Source organism: Lolium rigidum, chromosome 1 (genome assembly GCF_022539505.1).
Source record: "Lolium rigidum isolate FL_2022 chromosome 1, APGP_CSIRO_Lrig_0.1, whole genome shotgun sequence".
Lineage (NCBI taxonomy): Eukaryota > Viridiplantae > Streptophyta > Magnoliopsida > Poales > Poaceae > Lolium > Lolium rigidum.
This window is the reverse complement of record NC_061508.1, coordinates 297,679,038-297,694,190: the sequence shown is the minus strand read 5'-3', so window position 1 is coordinate 297,694,190 and position 15,153 is coordinate 297,679,038. Positions and strand designations below refer to the sequence as shown.

The following is a 15,153-nucleotide window of genomic DNA, read 5'->3' as shown; positions in this document are numbered from 1 at the left end:
CGCGCAGCGACGGTGTAGTTCCCGCAGAGGGGGCAGCGACGCGTCCCGTCGCGCCTAGCTCTGCGTGCCGGCGTTAATGAGCGCCACCGCTCCTCCGCCTCCCTCCGGCCTATAAAAAGGGGCGCCTCTCATCGTCCCTCTCACACACAAACCCTAGCGCCTCTCTCCCAAACCCTAGCCGCCACCATCTCTCAACAAGACTCGACGCTATGTCTGGTAGAGGCGGAGGCCGATCTCGCGGCCGCGGCCGTGGTCGTGGTCGTGGCCGCGGCATAGCTGAACGCTCGCCGTCGCCTCTCACGCCGTCGTCTTCATCGTCGGAGATGGACGTGGAGCTGGACGTCCTGTTCGAGTTCGTCCACGTCCTCAAGGGCGACCCGCGCGGCATCCAGAGGCTGCCGGACTCCTTCGCCGAGTATGTCGGCGGCGTACGCCCGCACACGATGCATCTGCGGGAGCATTCGTGCGGCTACTGCCGGTGGATTGTCAAGGCGATCTACGACGCGCGCGGCAAGATGTACCTCAACATCGGCTGGGAGAAGTTCGCGCGCCACCACAGCCTCGAAGCCGGCTTCATCCTCGTGTTCTCCTACTTCGGCAACAGGGACATGAGCATCAAGGTCTTCGACGAGAGGCGCTGCCTCCGGGACTACCACGTCGACAGGGACTCCCACGACGACGAGCACCGACGAGGAGGACGACCGAGTGTTGTTTCTTCGCAGCGAATATGTGCACGGAGGTTTCTGCCTCGTTCGCCTCATCGGTAGAACCAACAAGGACACCATCCTCCCGCTGGATTTTCCGAGTTTAGGTGATCTGGGTGTGCCCTCGAGTGTTCTTTCTTAGCAGCGAACACAGGAAACCTTCGATGCACGGCCTAGTTAGGTTTAGTTTCTTTGCAATATTTTATATTTGTGTCCACCATGGTTCAAACTATGTATTAGTTTGTGGAAAACCATGTTCCAAACTATGTCTTCGTGTAAACCACGTTTCCAATTATGTATTAGTTTGTGGAAATTGAAATAAAAATGCCAAGAAAAATTATTTTAAATGTTTGGGGGCGGCGTTTGGGGGACGCGGCTGGGGAGCGACGTCCCCCAAAGACGGCACGAACGAAACACGTCCCCCAAACGCTCGATCCGGCGCGGTTTGGGGGACGGTTTGGGGGACGCGACTGGAGATGCTCTAAGCACTTAATGTACCATTTCTATGCAAACTTCAAAAAATACATGGGAGCAACTAAACGCATCCTATAAACTATACGCATATTTGTCCTACACCAACAAGTACTCAAATAGTTTCGACCAGGAGCAACGCACGATGAAAATCATACACAACATAGGCATCATGAAACATGGGTTCTCAAACATTACCAAATCTACTACCCCTGTAGTTTGAACCACACAACCCGATAAACGAGGACGAAATTAGCGTGGCATTGTCAAAATCATCCGCAGATATTCGTCGCTTCGCACCCCACCGTCACGCGCAACTAGATCTCCGCCTTATTGGTCCCCACTGTCGCGCACACAACGACGCAGAGCTCGACGCACTGACGACCAAGCGTACCTCGCGCGCGCTCCAGATATCCGGCAACAAGCAGAAGGGGTCCTCGCGCGTGACCTCCACCATCGAAATCAACCTTGGCACCCTTGATCGGTAGCCTCGCTCCCTGACGCAGAGCTGGCCGCAATACCGTGCGGCTCATCCTCCGCGAGCGAGCCTTCCGGCGACGAGCACACCGGCCTCTCGCGCACGACCTCCATCACCGAAATCGCCCGTCAACCCGACCACAATCCTAGAGCGAGAGAGGGATTGAGACCGAAGCTCCAAAGTGGAGAAATGGGGAATGTCTTCCTCGAGAGAGAAGGAAGCGGTAGGATTCAAACCGATAGCTCTAGGACACATGCCACGTAGGACCTAGGTCAGTGGCAGAGCCAGGATTGAAGCAAACCCCGGGCCAAAAAATAAAGACGAAAAAACTACGCTAAAAAGCTCATGTAATAGCACACATTTTTTTCCTACAATTGCGAAAATGAACATCTAAATCAACTGTACAGTTTACAGAAAGATAGTACACAAATCTGATTTCTGGACAGTCTATTGATCAATTCAACCAGATAGCTCACAGATGGAGCCACAGCTTGAAACCGAGTCAATTACCTAGTCTAATTGAGTGGAACATGTATTACGAAAAGTAGAAGACGTGGAGTAGAGGTGCATCACCGCACCAGCACTTGCGCCGCCCGGCCTATGGTCGTGCTCGCGTGGAGGAGAGCATGAGAAGATCAGGCAGGACGGACCAGCAGTGGTAGCCAAAGCAGTCAAGCAGATTGCGGGGCGTCGGCAGAGAAGGACGGCTGGGATGGGTTCCGGCCATCCAGGGAGCCTGCGGGCCGGTGACAACGCGTGTGTCCGGCCGATGTGAAGGGAGGGAATCAGCGCCATTCCTATTCGCTGCTCATTGCGGGAGCGATTCGCTCCCGCTTAAGCGACGGATAGGATGGGCCGGCCCATTAGCGTCTGATATACACGGTTTTTTCCTTTTGTTTTCCGGTTTTTCCGGGGTTTCTTTGGTTTTTTGGATTTGATGGTTTTTTTTGGGGTTTTGCTACGTTGGTTTTCATGATGACGATTTTTTTCAGATTTTTTTATTTTGATTTAAAAATTGTTCATATTATAAATTTGTTCAAATTCGAAATTTGTTCATATTTTGAAATTTGTTCAAATTTGAATTTTTTAAATTTCAAATTTTGTTCAAATATGAATTTTGTTTGACATGAAATTCTTTGTTTTTAAATTGTTCGGTTTTAATTTGTTTGATTTTGAATTTTGTTCTATTTTGAATTTTGTTCAGATTTTAAAATTTAAACTAAACGAAAATAAAAAGCTTAAACGGGCGAGCCCATAGCTGCATATTGATTGCGCCGGCCTGAGCGGAGACGATCGTCCGCTCCGCTTAAGGCGGCCAATAGGCGCACCCGGGAATCAGCCACGAAAGGAAGCGTTCGATCCGCTCGATCCAGGACGATGCATCGCACCATGGGCCAGATCGAAATTCTCCATATGTGTAAGCCGACATAATTGCTGCGTCCCGGGCCATGGCCCTAGTTGCCCGGGGTGTAGCTCCGCCTCTGACCTAGGTGGGATTATGTCCAGTCCCATGTGACCCGATTTCGATCGGTCCATTAGGAATAAATTGGACCGCTCAAAATCAAGTATTCGGTTTGACATGAAGCATCCAAGGGTGTGTTTGGTAGCCTGTATGGAGTTGGTAGACTGTTCGTGGGCAACCAAACAACAGGGCCCAAAAATACCTGCACAACACGGACCTTAAAGCAGTTAAAAGGGGTTTCGGGCCAGGCTCCACGGCTACGCCCGAATCGGCCGTTTCTCCGGGCCAGACCCATTGGAAACGAAAACGCGTGAAGATTTCCTTGGTTTTCAGTGCCAGGTTGTTGGGCCCTCACATGGCAGCCTCACATGCATGCAGGACGCAGCCACAACCGAACAACCAGCCCAAAATCTCTTCTTAGGATACCAAACGAAGTGGGAACTACGTCTTTTACACCGTTTCCAACGGGCCAAACTTCACTGAACCAAGAACGTGCGTTGTTTCGGGGTCTGGCTGCGTGGAAACGTGAACCAAACGCGCCCCAAGTACTTTTTAGCATTTGGGATGGAGGAAAATACATCACCTCTAGCCCCCTAGGATACTCTGATACAGCTATTGTAGGACTGATGATGGATGAGTTATTTCTTTTGGCTGTTTCAGAAATATATAAGGGCATGTACAATGGGGTGATGTCAGTCTTCCCTTAGTGATGCCACGTTAGATTTTTCTTAGTTGGAGGAGAGAGAATGAAGAGAGAGAAGGTTATCTTCCCTTAGCTAAGTGATCATCTCTTAGGAAATAAGGGAAGACTAGTTTCTCAATTGTATCACATATGTCTTCCCTTAGCAATAAATTTCCTATCAAAATTTAATTTTTCATATTAATTGCTAGGGATGGCTGTAAGAGATAATGCGTTGTATGACTTATATCTAGCTTTCTCTAGCTGACGGGGCGGCGTAAGGAAAGGAATGCCTTCTCTACCATTGTACATGCCCTAATAATCCAGAAAAAGACGACGTGTATACACACAGCTAGTGCCTAGTGGCATGTGGTTTGGAATCATGTCGGTTGGCAAATGCTCTGCACTACGTCCAGTGAAGTGCCACGACATATCCATTGCTGGCACCGCGCATCGATCTAACACAAGGATATAAAACTGCACCGCGCCGATCGATAGTTGAGCTCCAGCAGTTCATGGCCTCTGACCATGAGCGCCTCCGCGCTCTCAAGGCCTTCGACGACACCAAGGCCGGCGTCAAAGGCCTGGTCGACGCCGGCGTCACCGCCGTCCCCTCCATCTTCCACCACCCACCCGAGCCCCTCCCAGTCGACGCCGAGCCTCATCACTTCGCCATCCCGGTCATCGACCTCGCTGGCGCCGAGCGGGCCGAGCTGGTCGCCCAGCTGAAGGCAGCGGCGGAGACGGTGGGCTTCTTCCAGGTTGTGAACCACGGCGTGCCGGAGGGCCTGCTCGCCGCGATGCTCGCGGCGGTGCGGGGCTTCATCGAGGAGCCGGCGGAGGCCAAGGCGCCGTACTACACCAGGGACTTCGGGCGTCGCGTGCGGTACCAGAGCAACTTCGACCTGTTCCAGTCGCCGGCGGCTAACTGGCGCGACAGCTTGTACATGGAGATGGCGCCGGATCCACCGGCGTCCGAAGAGATCCCGCTGGCGTGCAGGGGCGTTGCGCCGGAGTACGTGAAGCTGGTGCGGGAGCTGTACCGCGAGCTGCTTGGTCTTCTGTCGGAAGCGCTGGGCCTCCGGCGAGGGTACCTTGAGCAGGACGCGGCGTGCCTGGACGGGCTCAACTTCGCAGGCCACTACTACCCGGCGTGCCCGGAGCCGCACCTCACGCTGGGCACCACCAGGCACTCCGACCCCAGCTTCCTCACCGTGCTCCTTCAAGACGCCGTCGGCGGCCTCCAGGTCCTCGTCGACGGGAAGAAGTGGGTGGAGGTGCCGCCGGTGCCGGGGGCGCTGGTGGTGAACGTCGGTGACTTCCTGCAGCTCGTGTCCAACGACAGGTTCAAGAGCGTGGAGCACCGCGTGGTGGCGAGCAGCGTGGGGCCGAGAATCTCGGTGGCATGCTTCTTCCGGACAAGCGGCGCGGCCGCGTCCACGAGAGTTCTGCGGCCGATCGTCACCGGCGTTGACGGCGAGGCGCGGTACAGGAGCACCACGGTGGAGGAGCTGCTGCGGCACTACAGGGCCAAAGGCCTCGACGGCACCTCTGCGCTCCAGCACTTCAAGCTCTGAAAGTCTGAATCTAATCGAATCCGCCTGCAAAGAATGAAAAGAAAATGTAATCGAATTCACTATTCTACTTCTGAATTTTTTTTTTGGGTAGGAGATGTCGCATCTCTAACCGTTGGTCCTTCTTTTCTTCCGGTATTGTACATGTTGAAATTACCAAAACACTTGTAGATGCCGAAATGATCGTACCCATTCCAATGAATCTCTACTATTAAGAGCAAACTGGTGAATGCCTGGTGTCACATTTTCAGGATGGACAATAATACCCCCCACGTCACAAAGAAAACGCAACTAACAAAACAACTCCAGTATCGAGCGGCATGGCACATCTTAATCCATACTTCGCGCTAATTAACCTACCTAACTACTAGCTCCCGTCCCTCACGCGGAAGAAAGAAACAAAGTCCCAATCTGCTCCCGTATTCTGTCAAAAAAAATCTGCTCCCGTACTCCCCGCGCGGCAAGAAAAGAGCCAAAAAAAAACAATTTACCCATTTGTGACCACCACCATCCCTACACCGCCTCTGCCAGCGCCGTCGATCTGTTCTCCACCACGCCGACGTCCCTAGCCTCACATCGCTTCCAAACCCCCTCTGGCCCTCCCCCCATTCACAGATGTGACAGAGTTGTGCCGTCGATGCCGCGCCTGAACCGCACGTCGTCGAGGCCTGTGTCGGTCCTAAACATCTGCTGCCGCCGGCTCAGCCGTCCATCCGATGCGCCGAGGTCCGAGACGGATCGGAGCCGCAGCGACCGCGCCCGTACTTCCACAGACCGCCAAGGCCTCCGTCGGGACAGAACCGCCGTTGCAGCCGTACTTTTGCCTCTCCGTGGGTCGCCTTCCTGCATTGACGCCGACATGAAGTACCTGGTGACCGGCGGCATGTGGGCGATTTCTGGAAGGGGGTGACCCCCAGCACATCGTCATCGTGCTAGAATCCGGCGGCCTACGGATTGAGTCTATCTAGATTGGTACGTGCCCCCTTTCACTAATCCCTCTGTCCGCAAGAGATGAGAAGATTTAAGAGGAGATTCGATCGTTTTCGGACAAAAATTTCAGTGAGAGTGCACCATTTTTTTCCGATTTAGCCGAGCTCCCAGAGTGCGGCCTTGTGTGGCCTTAAGATATGCTAATTACTAGGCACGACTGTAATGGTTTCACCAATACTCGTCTCTCTGTCAATGGAATCTTTTATTCCTTATCTTCGTAATTTGTCAATGGATCAAACTGATATAAATCAGTTTGACATGAATGATCAAGGATCATTACGGTGTGACCGACTCCATTCTCTACCTCGCCTGCTCCGGTCCGCGCTGTTTGTTCCGCACAAAGACTCACCCTAGATCCCATCACATCACCGATCAAGCACAATAGCGCCCACCGGGCGGAGTCATCTATTCTCCCATCAAAATCAGGTAACCTCTCTCCCTCGCGCATCTCAGCCGGCTCTTACTCTGCTTTTTTTTTATTTAATTTGTATGCAATGAGCCAAGCTCGCTAGATTTGAAAGAACATCTCTCACATTATGTTTTGTGTGTTTGATGTCAATATATGTGATACACTAATGTTTGATTAAGTGGTACAGGGATTACATAGATAATTATTCATGTGTGTTGGATTTGATCGTCTGTCTAAAGTCATCAGAAAAAGTTTGGCCAGGCCGGATAATCCGGGCCGGATATTGTTGAAATATCCGGCCCCCTGATTTTGGCTAAGTCTCTCGAGGAGTTGTTGCGCAGTATGGGGGCCGGACATTTGCCCGGATAATGTCCCGGTATTGTACCAGGGCCGGATTATCCGGGCCGGATATTTTGGAAATATCCGGCCCCCCCGTTTTTGGCTAAGGACTGGAAGAAAAGCTTCTCTGATATAGGGCCGGACTTTTGGCCGGATTTTGTCATGGTTTTGTTCCGAAGACCGGATTATCCGGGGGGGCGGATTATCCGGCCCTTACTTAGGCCGGATTATCCGGCCCCCCGGAAGCAGCAACGGCTCAATTTTGAGAGGGGGTATAAATACCCCCCTTCTTCTACCTTGGTTGCTTGCTCAATCATTACACAAGAAATCCGCCAAGCCACCTCCATTAGAGCCACCTCAAGAAAGTCAAGATTTGCAAGATCTCCTTCCTCCCCCAACCAAAGCTCTTGATCTTTGGAGATTCGAAGGAGAAGACACCGATCTACATCCTCACCGAAGCGTTCCTCATTTCCCCTCTCTTGTTTGAGGGATCTCATGCTAGTGTTCCTATTTGGTTCCCTAGTTGATTTGTTGTTGATGTGTTGTTGTTGATTGTTGTATTGTTACAGATTTGGGAGCCTCCAATTTGATTGTGGATGTGTGCCCCAAGAATTTTGTAAAGGCCCGGTTTCCGCCTCGAGGAAATCCCTTAGTGGAAGTGGGCTAGGCCTTCGTGGCGTTGCTCACAGGAGATCTGAGTGAAGCCTTCGTGGCTGTTGGTTTGGCTTGCGTAGCAACCACACTCCTCCAAACGTAGACGTACCTTCTTGCAAAGGAAGGAAACTACGGGAATCATCTCCGTGTCATCGCGTGCTCCACTCTCGGTTACCTCTATCCCACTCTATCTACTATTGCGTAGCTATACCTTGCTTAGTTGATATCCTTGTCATATAGGTAAATTCACTTAGTTGCATATCTAGAGAATTTACCTTTCGTGTCAAGCCTAAATTGAAAAAGAACTAAAAATTGGTTAGCACCTATTCACCCCCCCTCTAGGTGCGGCATACGATCCTTTCAATTGGTATCAGAGCCTCGACTCTTATTTCGGGCTTAACCGCCTAAGAGTATGCCGGACGAGGAGCCCTCGGTAGGGGCCGCTGATACGTCTCCGACGTATCGATAATTTCTTATGTTCTATGCCATATTATTGATGATACCTACATGTTTTATGCACACTTTATGTCATATTCGTGCATTTTCCGGAACTAACCTATTAACAAGATGCCGAAGTGCCGGTTCTCGTTTTCTCGCTGTTTTTGGTTTCAGAAATCCTAGTAACGAAATATTCTCGGAATTGGACGAAATCAAGACCCAGGTTCCTATTTTCACCGGAAGCATCCGGAACACCCGAGAAGGACCGGAGGGGGGCCACGAGGCCACCGGCACCATAGGCCGGCGCGGCCCAGGCCCTGGCCGCGCCGCCCTATGGTGTGGCCACCCCTTCGACCCTCCTGCGCCGCCTCTTCGCCTATATAAAGCCCCTGGATCGAAAACCCTGAGACGAAAAACCACGATACGGAAAACCTTCCAGAGCCGCCGCCATCGCGAAGCCAAGATCTGGGGGACAGGAGTCTCTGTTCCGGCACCCTGCCGGAGCGGGGAAGTGCCCCCGGAAGGCTTCTCCATCGCATGAGGAGGGAGTAGTTCTCCATCGAGGCTCGGGGCTGTACCGGTAGCTATGTGGTTCGTCTCTCTTCCATGTACCTCAATACAATGATCTCATGAGCTGCTTTACATGATTGAGATTCATATGAGTTTTGTATCACTACTATCTATGTGCTACTCTAGCAAAGTTATTAAAGTAGTTCTATTCCTCCTGCACGTGTGTAAAGGTGACAAGTGTGTGCACCGTGTTAGTACTTGGTTTATGCTATGATCATGATCTCTTGTAGATTGCGAAGTTAACTATTGCTATGATAATATTGATGTGATCTATTCCTCCTACATATGCATGAAGGTGACAAGTGTGCATGCTATGCTAGTACTTGGTTTAGTCTTTTGATCTATCTTACACTAAAGGTTACTAAAATATGAGCATTATTGTGGAGCTTGTTAACTCCGGCATTGAGGGTTCGTGTAATCCTACGCAATGTGTTCATCATCCAACAAGAGTGTAGAGTATGCATTTATCTATTCTCGTTATGTGATCAATGTTGAGAGTGTCCACTAGTGAAAGTCTATTCCCTAGGCCTTGTTCCTAAATACTGCTATCGCTCGCTTGTTTACTCGTTTTTATCGCGTTACTACCGCTTGCGTTACTACTGCTTGTTTCATCGTCCCGGGCAAAGCACTTTTCTCAGTGCCGTTGCTATCGCTTATTTATACCACTTGTATTTCACTATCTCTTCGCCGAACTAGTGCACCTATTAGGTGTGTTGGGGACACAAGAGACTTCTTGCTTTGTGGTTGCGGGGTTGCATGAGAGGGATATCTTTGACCTCTTCCTCCCCGAGTTCGATAAACCTTGGGTGATCCACTTAAGGGAAAACTTGCTGCTGTTCTACAAACCTCTGCTCTTGGAGGCCCAACACTGTCTACAGGAAAGGAGGGGGAACGTAGACATCAACCACTTTTCTGGCGCCGTTGCCGGGGAGGGAAGGTAAACGGCACTCACACATTGGCAAGCCCGGCAACTAAGCACTTTTCCTCCCTCGTCAACTACGCGCCAAGCTATTTTCTGGCGCCGTTGCCGGGGAGGAAAGGTAAAAAGGCACTCATACTCTTGTTCCAGGTAACAGTACTTTTCTGGCGCCATTGTGTTTGTGCTCGAAGCTATTTCCTTTAGATCCTGCAATTGCATCTTTTTGTTTTTTGTTTACACTAGTTTGGCATAATGGACAACAATGAGCTTCTTATTCTATTTCCTGATTTAAAACATGGATTGTTTGATGCGAAAATTAAAAAACCTATGAAATCTTATTTGCATGCTCGGTAGTAATATTAGTATGAACGCTTTGAACACCATTGTTGATAATAATGTAGAAAGTTCTAAGCTTGGGGAAGCTGGTTTTCATGATCTTTTTAGTCCCCCAAGCATTGAGGAGAAAATTTTCTTTGATAATACTATGCCTCCTATATTTGATGATGAGAATAATAATGATAGCTACTTTGTTGAATTTGCTCCCACTACAACTAATAAAATTGATTATGCTTATGTGGAGAGTAATAATTTTATGCATGAGACTCATGATAAGAATGCTTTATGTGATAGTTATATTGTTGAGTTTGCTCATGTTGCTACTGAAAGTTATTATGAGAGAGGAAAATATGGTTGTAGAATTTTTCATGTTACTAAAATGCCTCTCTATGTGCTGAAATTTTTGAAGCTACACTTGTTTTATCCTCTTATGATTGTCACTTTGTTCTTCATGAATTCATTTGTGTACAAGATGCCTCTGCATAGGAAGCATGTTAGACTTAAATGTGTTTTGGATTTGCCTCTTGATGCTCTCTTTTGCTTCACATACTATCTCTTGCGAGTGCATCATTAAAACTGCTGAGCTCATCTTAATGGCTAAAAAGAAAGAACTTCTTGGGAGATAACCCATGTGTTTATTTTGCTACAGTACTTTGTTTTATATTTGTGTCTTGGAAGTTGTTTACTACTGTAGCAACCTCTCCTTATCTTAGTTTTATGTTTTGTTGTGCCAAGTAAAGTCTTTGATAGTAAAGTAAATACTAGATTTGGATTACTGCGCAGTTCCAGCATTTCTTTCGTTGTCACGAATCTGGGTCTATCTCCCTGTAGGTAGCTCAGAAAATTACGCCAATTTACGAGCATGATCCTCAGATATGTACGCAACTTTCATTCAATTTGAGCATTTTCGTTTGAGCAAGTCTGGTGGCCTAATAAAATCCATCTTTACGGACTGTTCTGTTTTGACAGATTCTGCCTTTTATTTTGCATTGCCTCTTTTGCTATGTTGGATGAATTTCTTTGATCCATTAATGTCCAGTAGCTTTATGCAATGTCCAGAAGTGTTAAGAATGATTGTGTCACCTCTGAACATGTGAATTTTTATTATGCACTAACCCTCTAATGAGTTGTTTCGAGTTTGGTGTGGAGGAAGTTTTCAAGGATCAAGAGAGGAGTATGATGCAATATGATCAAGAAGAGTGAAAGCTCTAAGCTTGGGGATGCCCCGGTGGTTCACCCCCGCATATTATAAGAAGATTCAAGCGTCTAAGCTTGGGGATGCCCAAGGCATCCCCTTCTTCATCGACAACATTATCAGGTTCCTCCCCTGAAACTATATTTTTATTCCATCACATCTTATGCACTTTGCTTGGAGCGTCGGTTTGTTTTTGTTTTTTGTTTTGTTTGAATAAAATGGATCCTAGCATTCACTTTATGGGAGAGAGACACGCTCCGCTGTAGCATATGGACAAATATGTCCTTAGGCTCTACTCATAGTATTCATGGCGAAGTTTCTTCTTCGTTAAATTGTTATATGGTTGGAATTGGAAAATGCTACATGTAGTAACTCTAAAATGTCTTGGATAATTTGATACTTGGCAATTGTTGTGCTCATGTTTAAGCTCTTGCATCATATACTTTGCACCCATTAATGAAGAAATACTTAGAGCTTGCTAATTTGGTTTGCATATTTGGTTTCTCTAGAGTCTAAGATAACATCTAGTATTGAGTTTTGAACAACAAGGAAGACGGTATGGAGTCTTATAATGTTTACCATATGTCTTTTATGTGAGTTTTGTTGTACCGTTCATCCTTGTGTTTGTTTCAAATAACCTTGCTAGCCTAAACCTTGTATCGAGAGGGAATACTTCTCATGCATCCAAAATCCTTGAGCCAACCACTATGCCATTTGTGTCCACCATACCTACCTACTACATGGTATTTATCCGCCATTCCAAAGTAAATTGCTTGAGTGCTACCTTTAAAATTCCATCATTCACCTTTGCAATATATAGCTCATGGGACAAAATAGCCTTAAAAACTATTGTGGTATTGAATATGTACTTATGCACTTTATCTTTTATTAAGTTGCTTGTTGTGCGATAACCATGTTTCGGGGACGCCATCAACTATTCTTTGTTGAATATCATGTGAGTTGCTATGCATGTCCGTCTTGTCCGAAGTAAGAGAGATCTACCACCTTCATGGTTGGAGCATGCATATTGTTAGAGAAGAACATTGGGCCGCTAACTAAAGCCATGATTCATGGTGGAAGTTTCGAGTTTTGGACATATATCCTCAATCTCATATGAGAATAATAATTGTTGCCACATGCTTATGCATTAAAGAGGAGTCCATTATCTGTTGTCCATGTTGTCCCGGTATGGATGTCTAAGTTGAGAATAATCAAAAGCGAGAAATCCAAAATGTGAGCTTTCTCCTTAGACCTTTGTACAGGCGGCATGGAGGTACCCCATTGTGACACTTGGTTAAAACATGTGCATTGCAAAGATCCGGTAGTCCAAGCTAATTAGGACAAGGTGCGGGCACTATTAGTATACTATGCATGAGGCTTGCAACTTGTAAGATATAATGTACATAACTCATATGCTTTATTACTACCGTTGACAAAATTGTTTCATGTTTTCAAAATAAAAGCTCTAGCACAAATATAGCAATCGATGCTTTCCTCTTTGAAGGACCATTCTTTTTACTTTTATGTTGAGTCGGTTCACCTATCTCTCTCCACCTCAAGAAGCAAACACGTGTGTGAACTGTGCATTGATTCCTACATACTTGCATATTGTACTTGTTATATTACTCTATGTTGACAATTATCCATGAGATATACATGTTGCAAGTTGAAAGCAACCGCTGAAACTTAATATTCCTTTGTGTTGCTTCAATGCCTTTACTTTGATTTATTGCTTTATGAGTTAACTCTTATGCAAGACTTATTAATACTTGTCTTGAAGTACTATTCATGAAAAGTCTTTGCTTTATGATTCACTTGTTTACTCATGTCATTACCATTGTTTTGATCGCTGCATTCACTACATATGTTTACAAATAGTATGATCAAGGTTATGATGGCATATCACTTCAGAAATTATCTTTGTTATCGTTTTACCTGCTCGGGACGACGAGCGTAACTAAGCTTGGGGATGCTTGATACGTCTCCGACGTATCGATAATTTCTTATGTTCTATGCCATATTATTGATGATACCTACATGTTTTATGCACACTTTATGTCATATTCGTGCATTTTCTCGGAACTAACCTATTAACAAGATGCCGAAGTGCCGGTTCTCGTTTTCTGCTGTTTTTGGTTTCGAAATCCTAGTAACGAAATATTCTCGGAATTGGACGAAATCAAGACCCGGGTTCCTATTTTCACCGGAAGCATCCGGAACACCCGAGAAGGACCGGAGGGGGGCCACGAGCCACCTAGCACCATAGGCCGGCGCGGCCCAGGCCCTGGCCGCGCCGCCCTATGGTGTGGCCACCCCTTCGACCCTCCTGCGCCGCCTCTTCGCCTATATAAAGCCCCTGGATCGAAAATCCTGAGACGAAAAACCACGATACGGAAAACCTTCCAGAGCCACCGCCATCGCGAAGCCAAGATCTGGGGGACAGGAGTCTCTGTTCCGGCACCCTGCCGGAGCGGGGAAGTGCCCCCGGAAGGCTTCTCCATCGACACCGCTGCCATCTCCACCGCCATCTTCATCACCGCTGCTGCTCCCATGAGGAGGGAGTAGTTCTCCATCGAGGCTCGGGGCTGTACCGGTAGCTATGTGGTTCATCTCTCTTCCATGTACCTCAATACAATGATCTCATGAGCTGCTTTACATGATTGAGATTCATATGAGTTTTGTATCACTACTATCTATGTGCTACTCTAGCAAAGTTATTAAAGTAGTTCTATTCCTCCTGCACGTGTGTAAAGGTGACGAGTGTGTGCACCGTGTTAGTACTTGGTTTATGCTATGATCATGATCTCTTGTAGATTGCGAAGTTAACTATTGCTATGATAATATTGATGTGATCTATTCCTCCTACATATGCATGAAGGTGACAGTGTGCATGCTATGCTAGTACTTGGTTTAGTCTTTGATCTATCTTACACTAAAGGTTACTAAAATATGAGCATTATTGTGGAGCTTGTTAACTCCGGCATTGAGGGTTCGTGTAATCCTACGCAATGTGTTCATCATCCAACAAGAGTGTAGAGTATGCATTTATCTATTCTGTTATGTGATCAATGTTGAGAGTGTCCACTAGTGAAAGTCTATTCCCTAGGCCTTGTTCCTAAATATCGCTATCGCTGCTTGTTTACTCGTTTTTACTGCGTTACTACTGCTGCGTTACTACGCTTGTTTCTTGTCCTGGGCAAAGCACTTTTCACGGTGCCGTTGCTACTGCTTATTTATACCACTTGTATTTCACTATCTCTTCGCCGAACTAGTGCACCTATTAGGTGTGTTGGGGACACAAGAGACTTCTTGCTTTGTGGTTGCAGGGTTGCATGAGAGGGATATCTTTGACCTCTTCCTCCCTGAGTTCGATAAACCTTGGGTGATCCACTTAAGGGAAAACTTGCTGCTGTTCTACAAACCTCTGCTCTTGGAGGCCCAACACTGCCTACAGGAAAGGAGGGGGAACGTAGACATCAGCCGCCAAGTTGTTCTCCGTGGAAGACTTCAATTCATTGAAGTCCTCCATGGAAGCCCAAATGGAAAGCATGAAAAAGATGATTGCCGAGCTTTTGGCTCCGGCCCTTCCCAAGGCTCCTAGTGTAGAGGTAAAAGACACGGGTGCGTTAAATGAGGGAGAGGCTTCGGACTTACCCTCATCTACCAAACCCGTGGAAGGTGATAACTTAAACACTATCAAATCTACCAGTGCATCTCCTAGGGGAACTAGTGGAGGTGAAAGCTACAATCGAGTAGCTCCACCTTTCCTATCTCCCGATATACCGGTTCCCCATCCCCATTTAAACATTCGGGGCGACCCACCTAAGTTTTCCGTTGATAATTTCGATACTTGGGAATTTGAGTTCCGCTCTCATGTTTGTAGTGCCTCAAATGAACTATGGAGAATCATCTTGGAGGGCTTCAAGCCATACAAC

At 47.5% G+C, this 15,153-nt stretch overlaps 1 protein-coding gene and 1 long non-coding RNA gene across 2 annotated transcripts in view; both read left to right on the top strand.

The window, feature by feature from the left end:
* The first annotated feature begins 4,291 nt into the window (after positions 1 to 4,291).
* On the top strand, positions 4,292 to 5,423 carry LOC124683982 (1-aminocyclopropane-1-carboxylate oxidase homolog 1-like). Its single transcript, XM_047218397.1, has one exon. It carries the CDS (start codon positions 4,310 to 4,312, stop codon positions 5,369 to 5,371), a length of 1,062 nt encoding a protein of 353 aa, XP_047074353.1. The 5' UTR covers positions 4,292 to 4,309; the 3' UTR covers positions 5,372 to 5,423.
* A 1,327-nt stretch (positions 5,424 to 6,750) lies between these two features.
* The window catches only part of LOC124683981, a 9,372-nt gene continuing 969 nt past the window's right edge, over positions 6,751 to 15,153 (top strand). The window contains exon 1 of the long non-coding RNA XR_006996871.1: positions 6,751 to 6,784. This is a non-coding gene — a long non-coding RNA (uncharacterized LOC124683981). The remainder of the gene's footprint in view (positions 6,785 to 15,153) is intronic.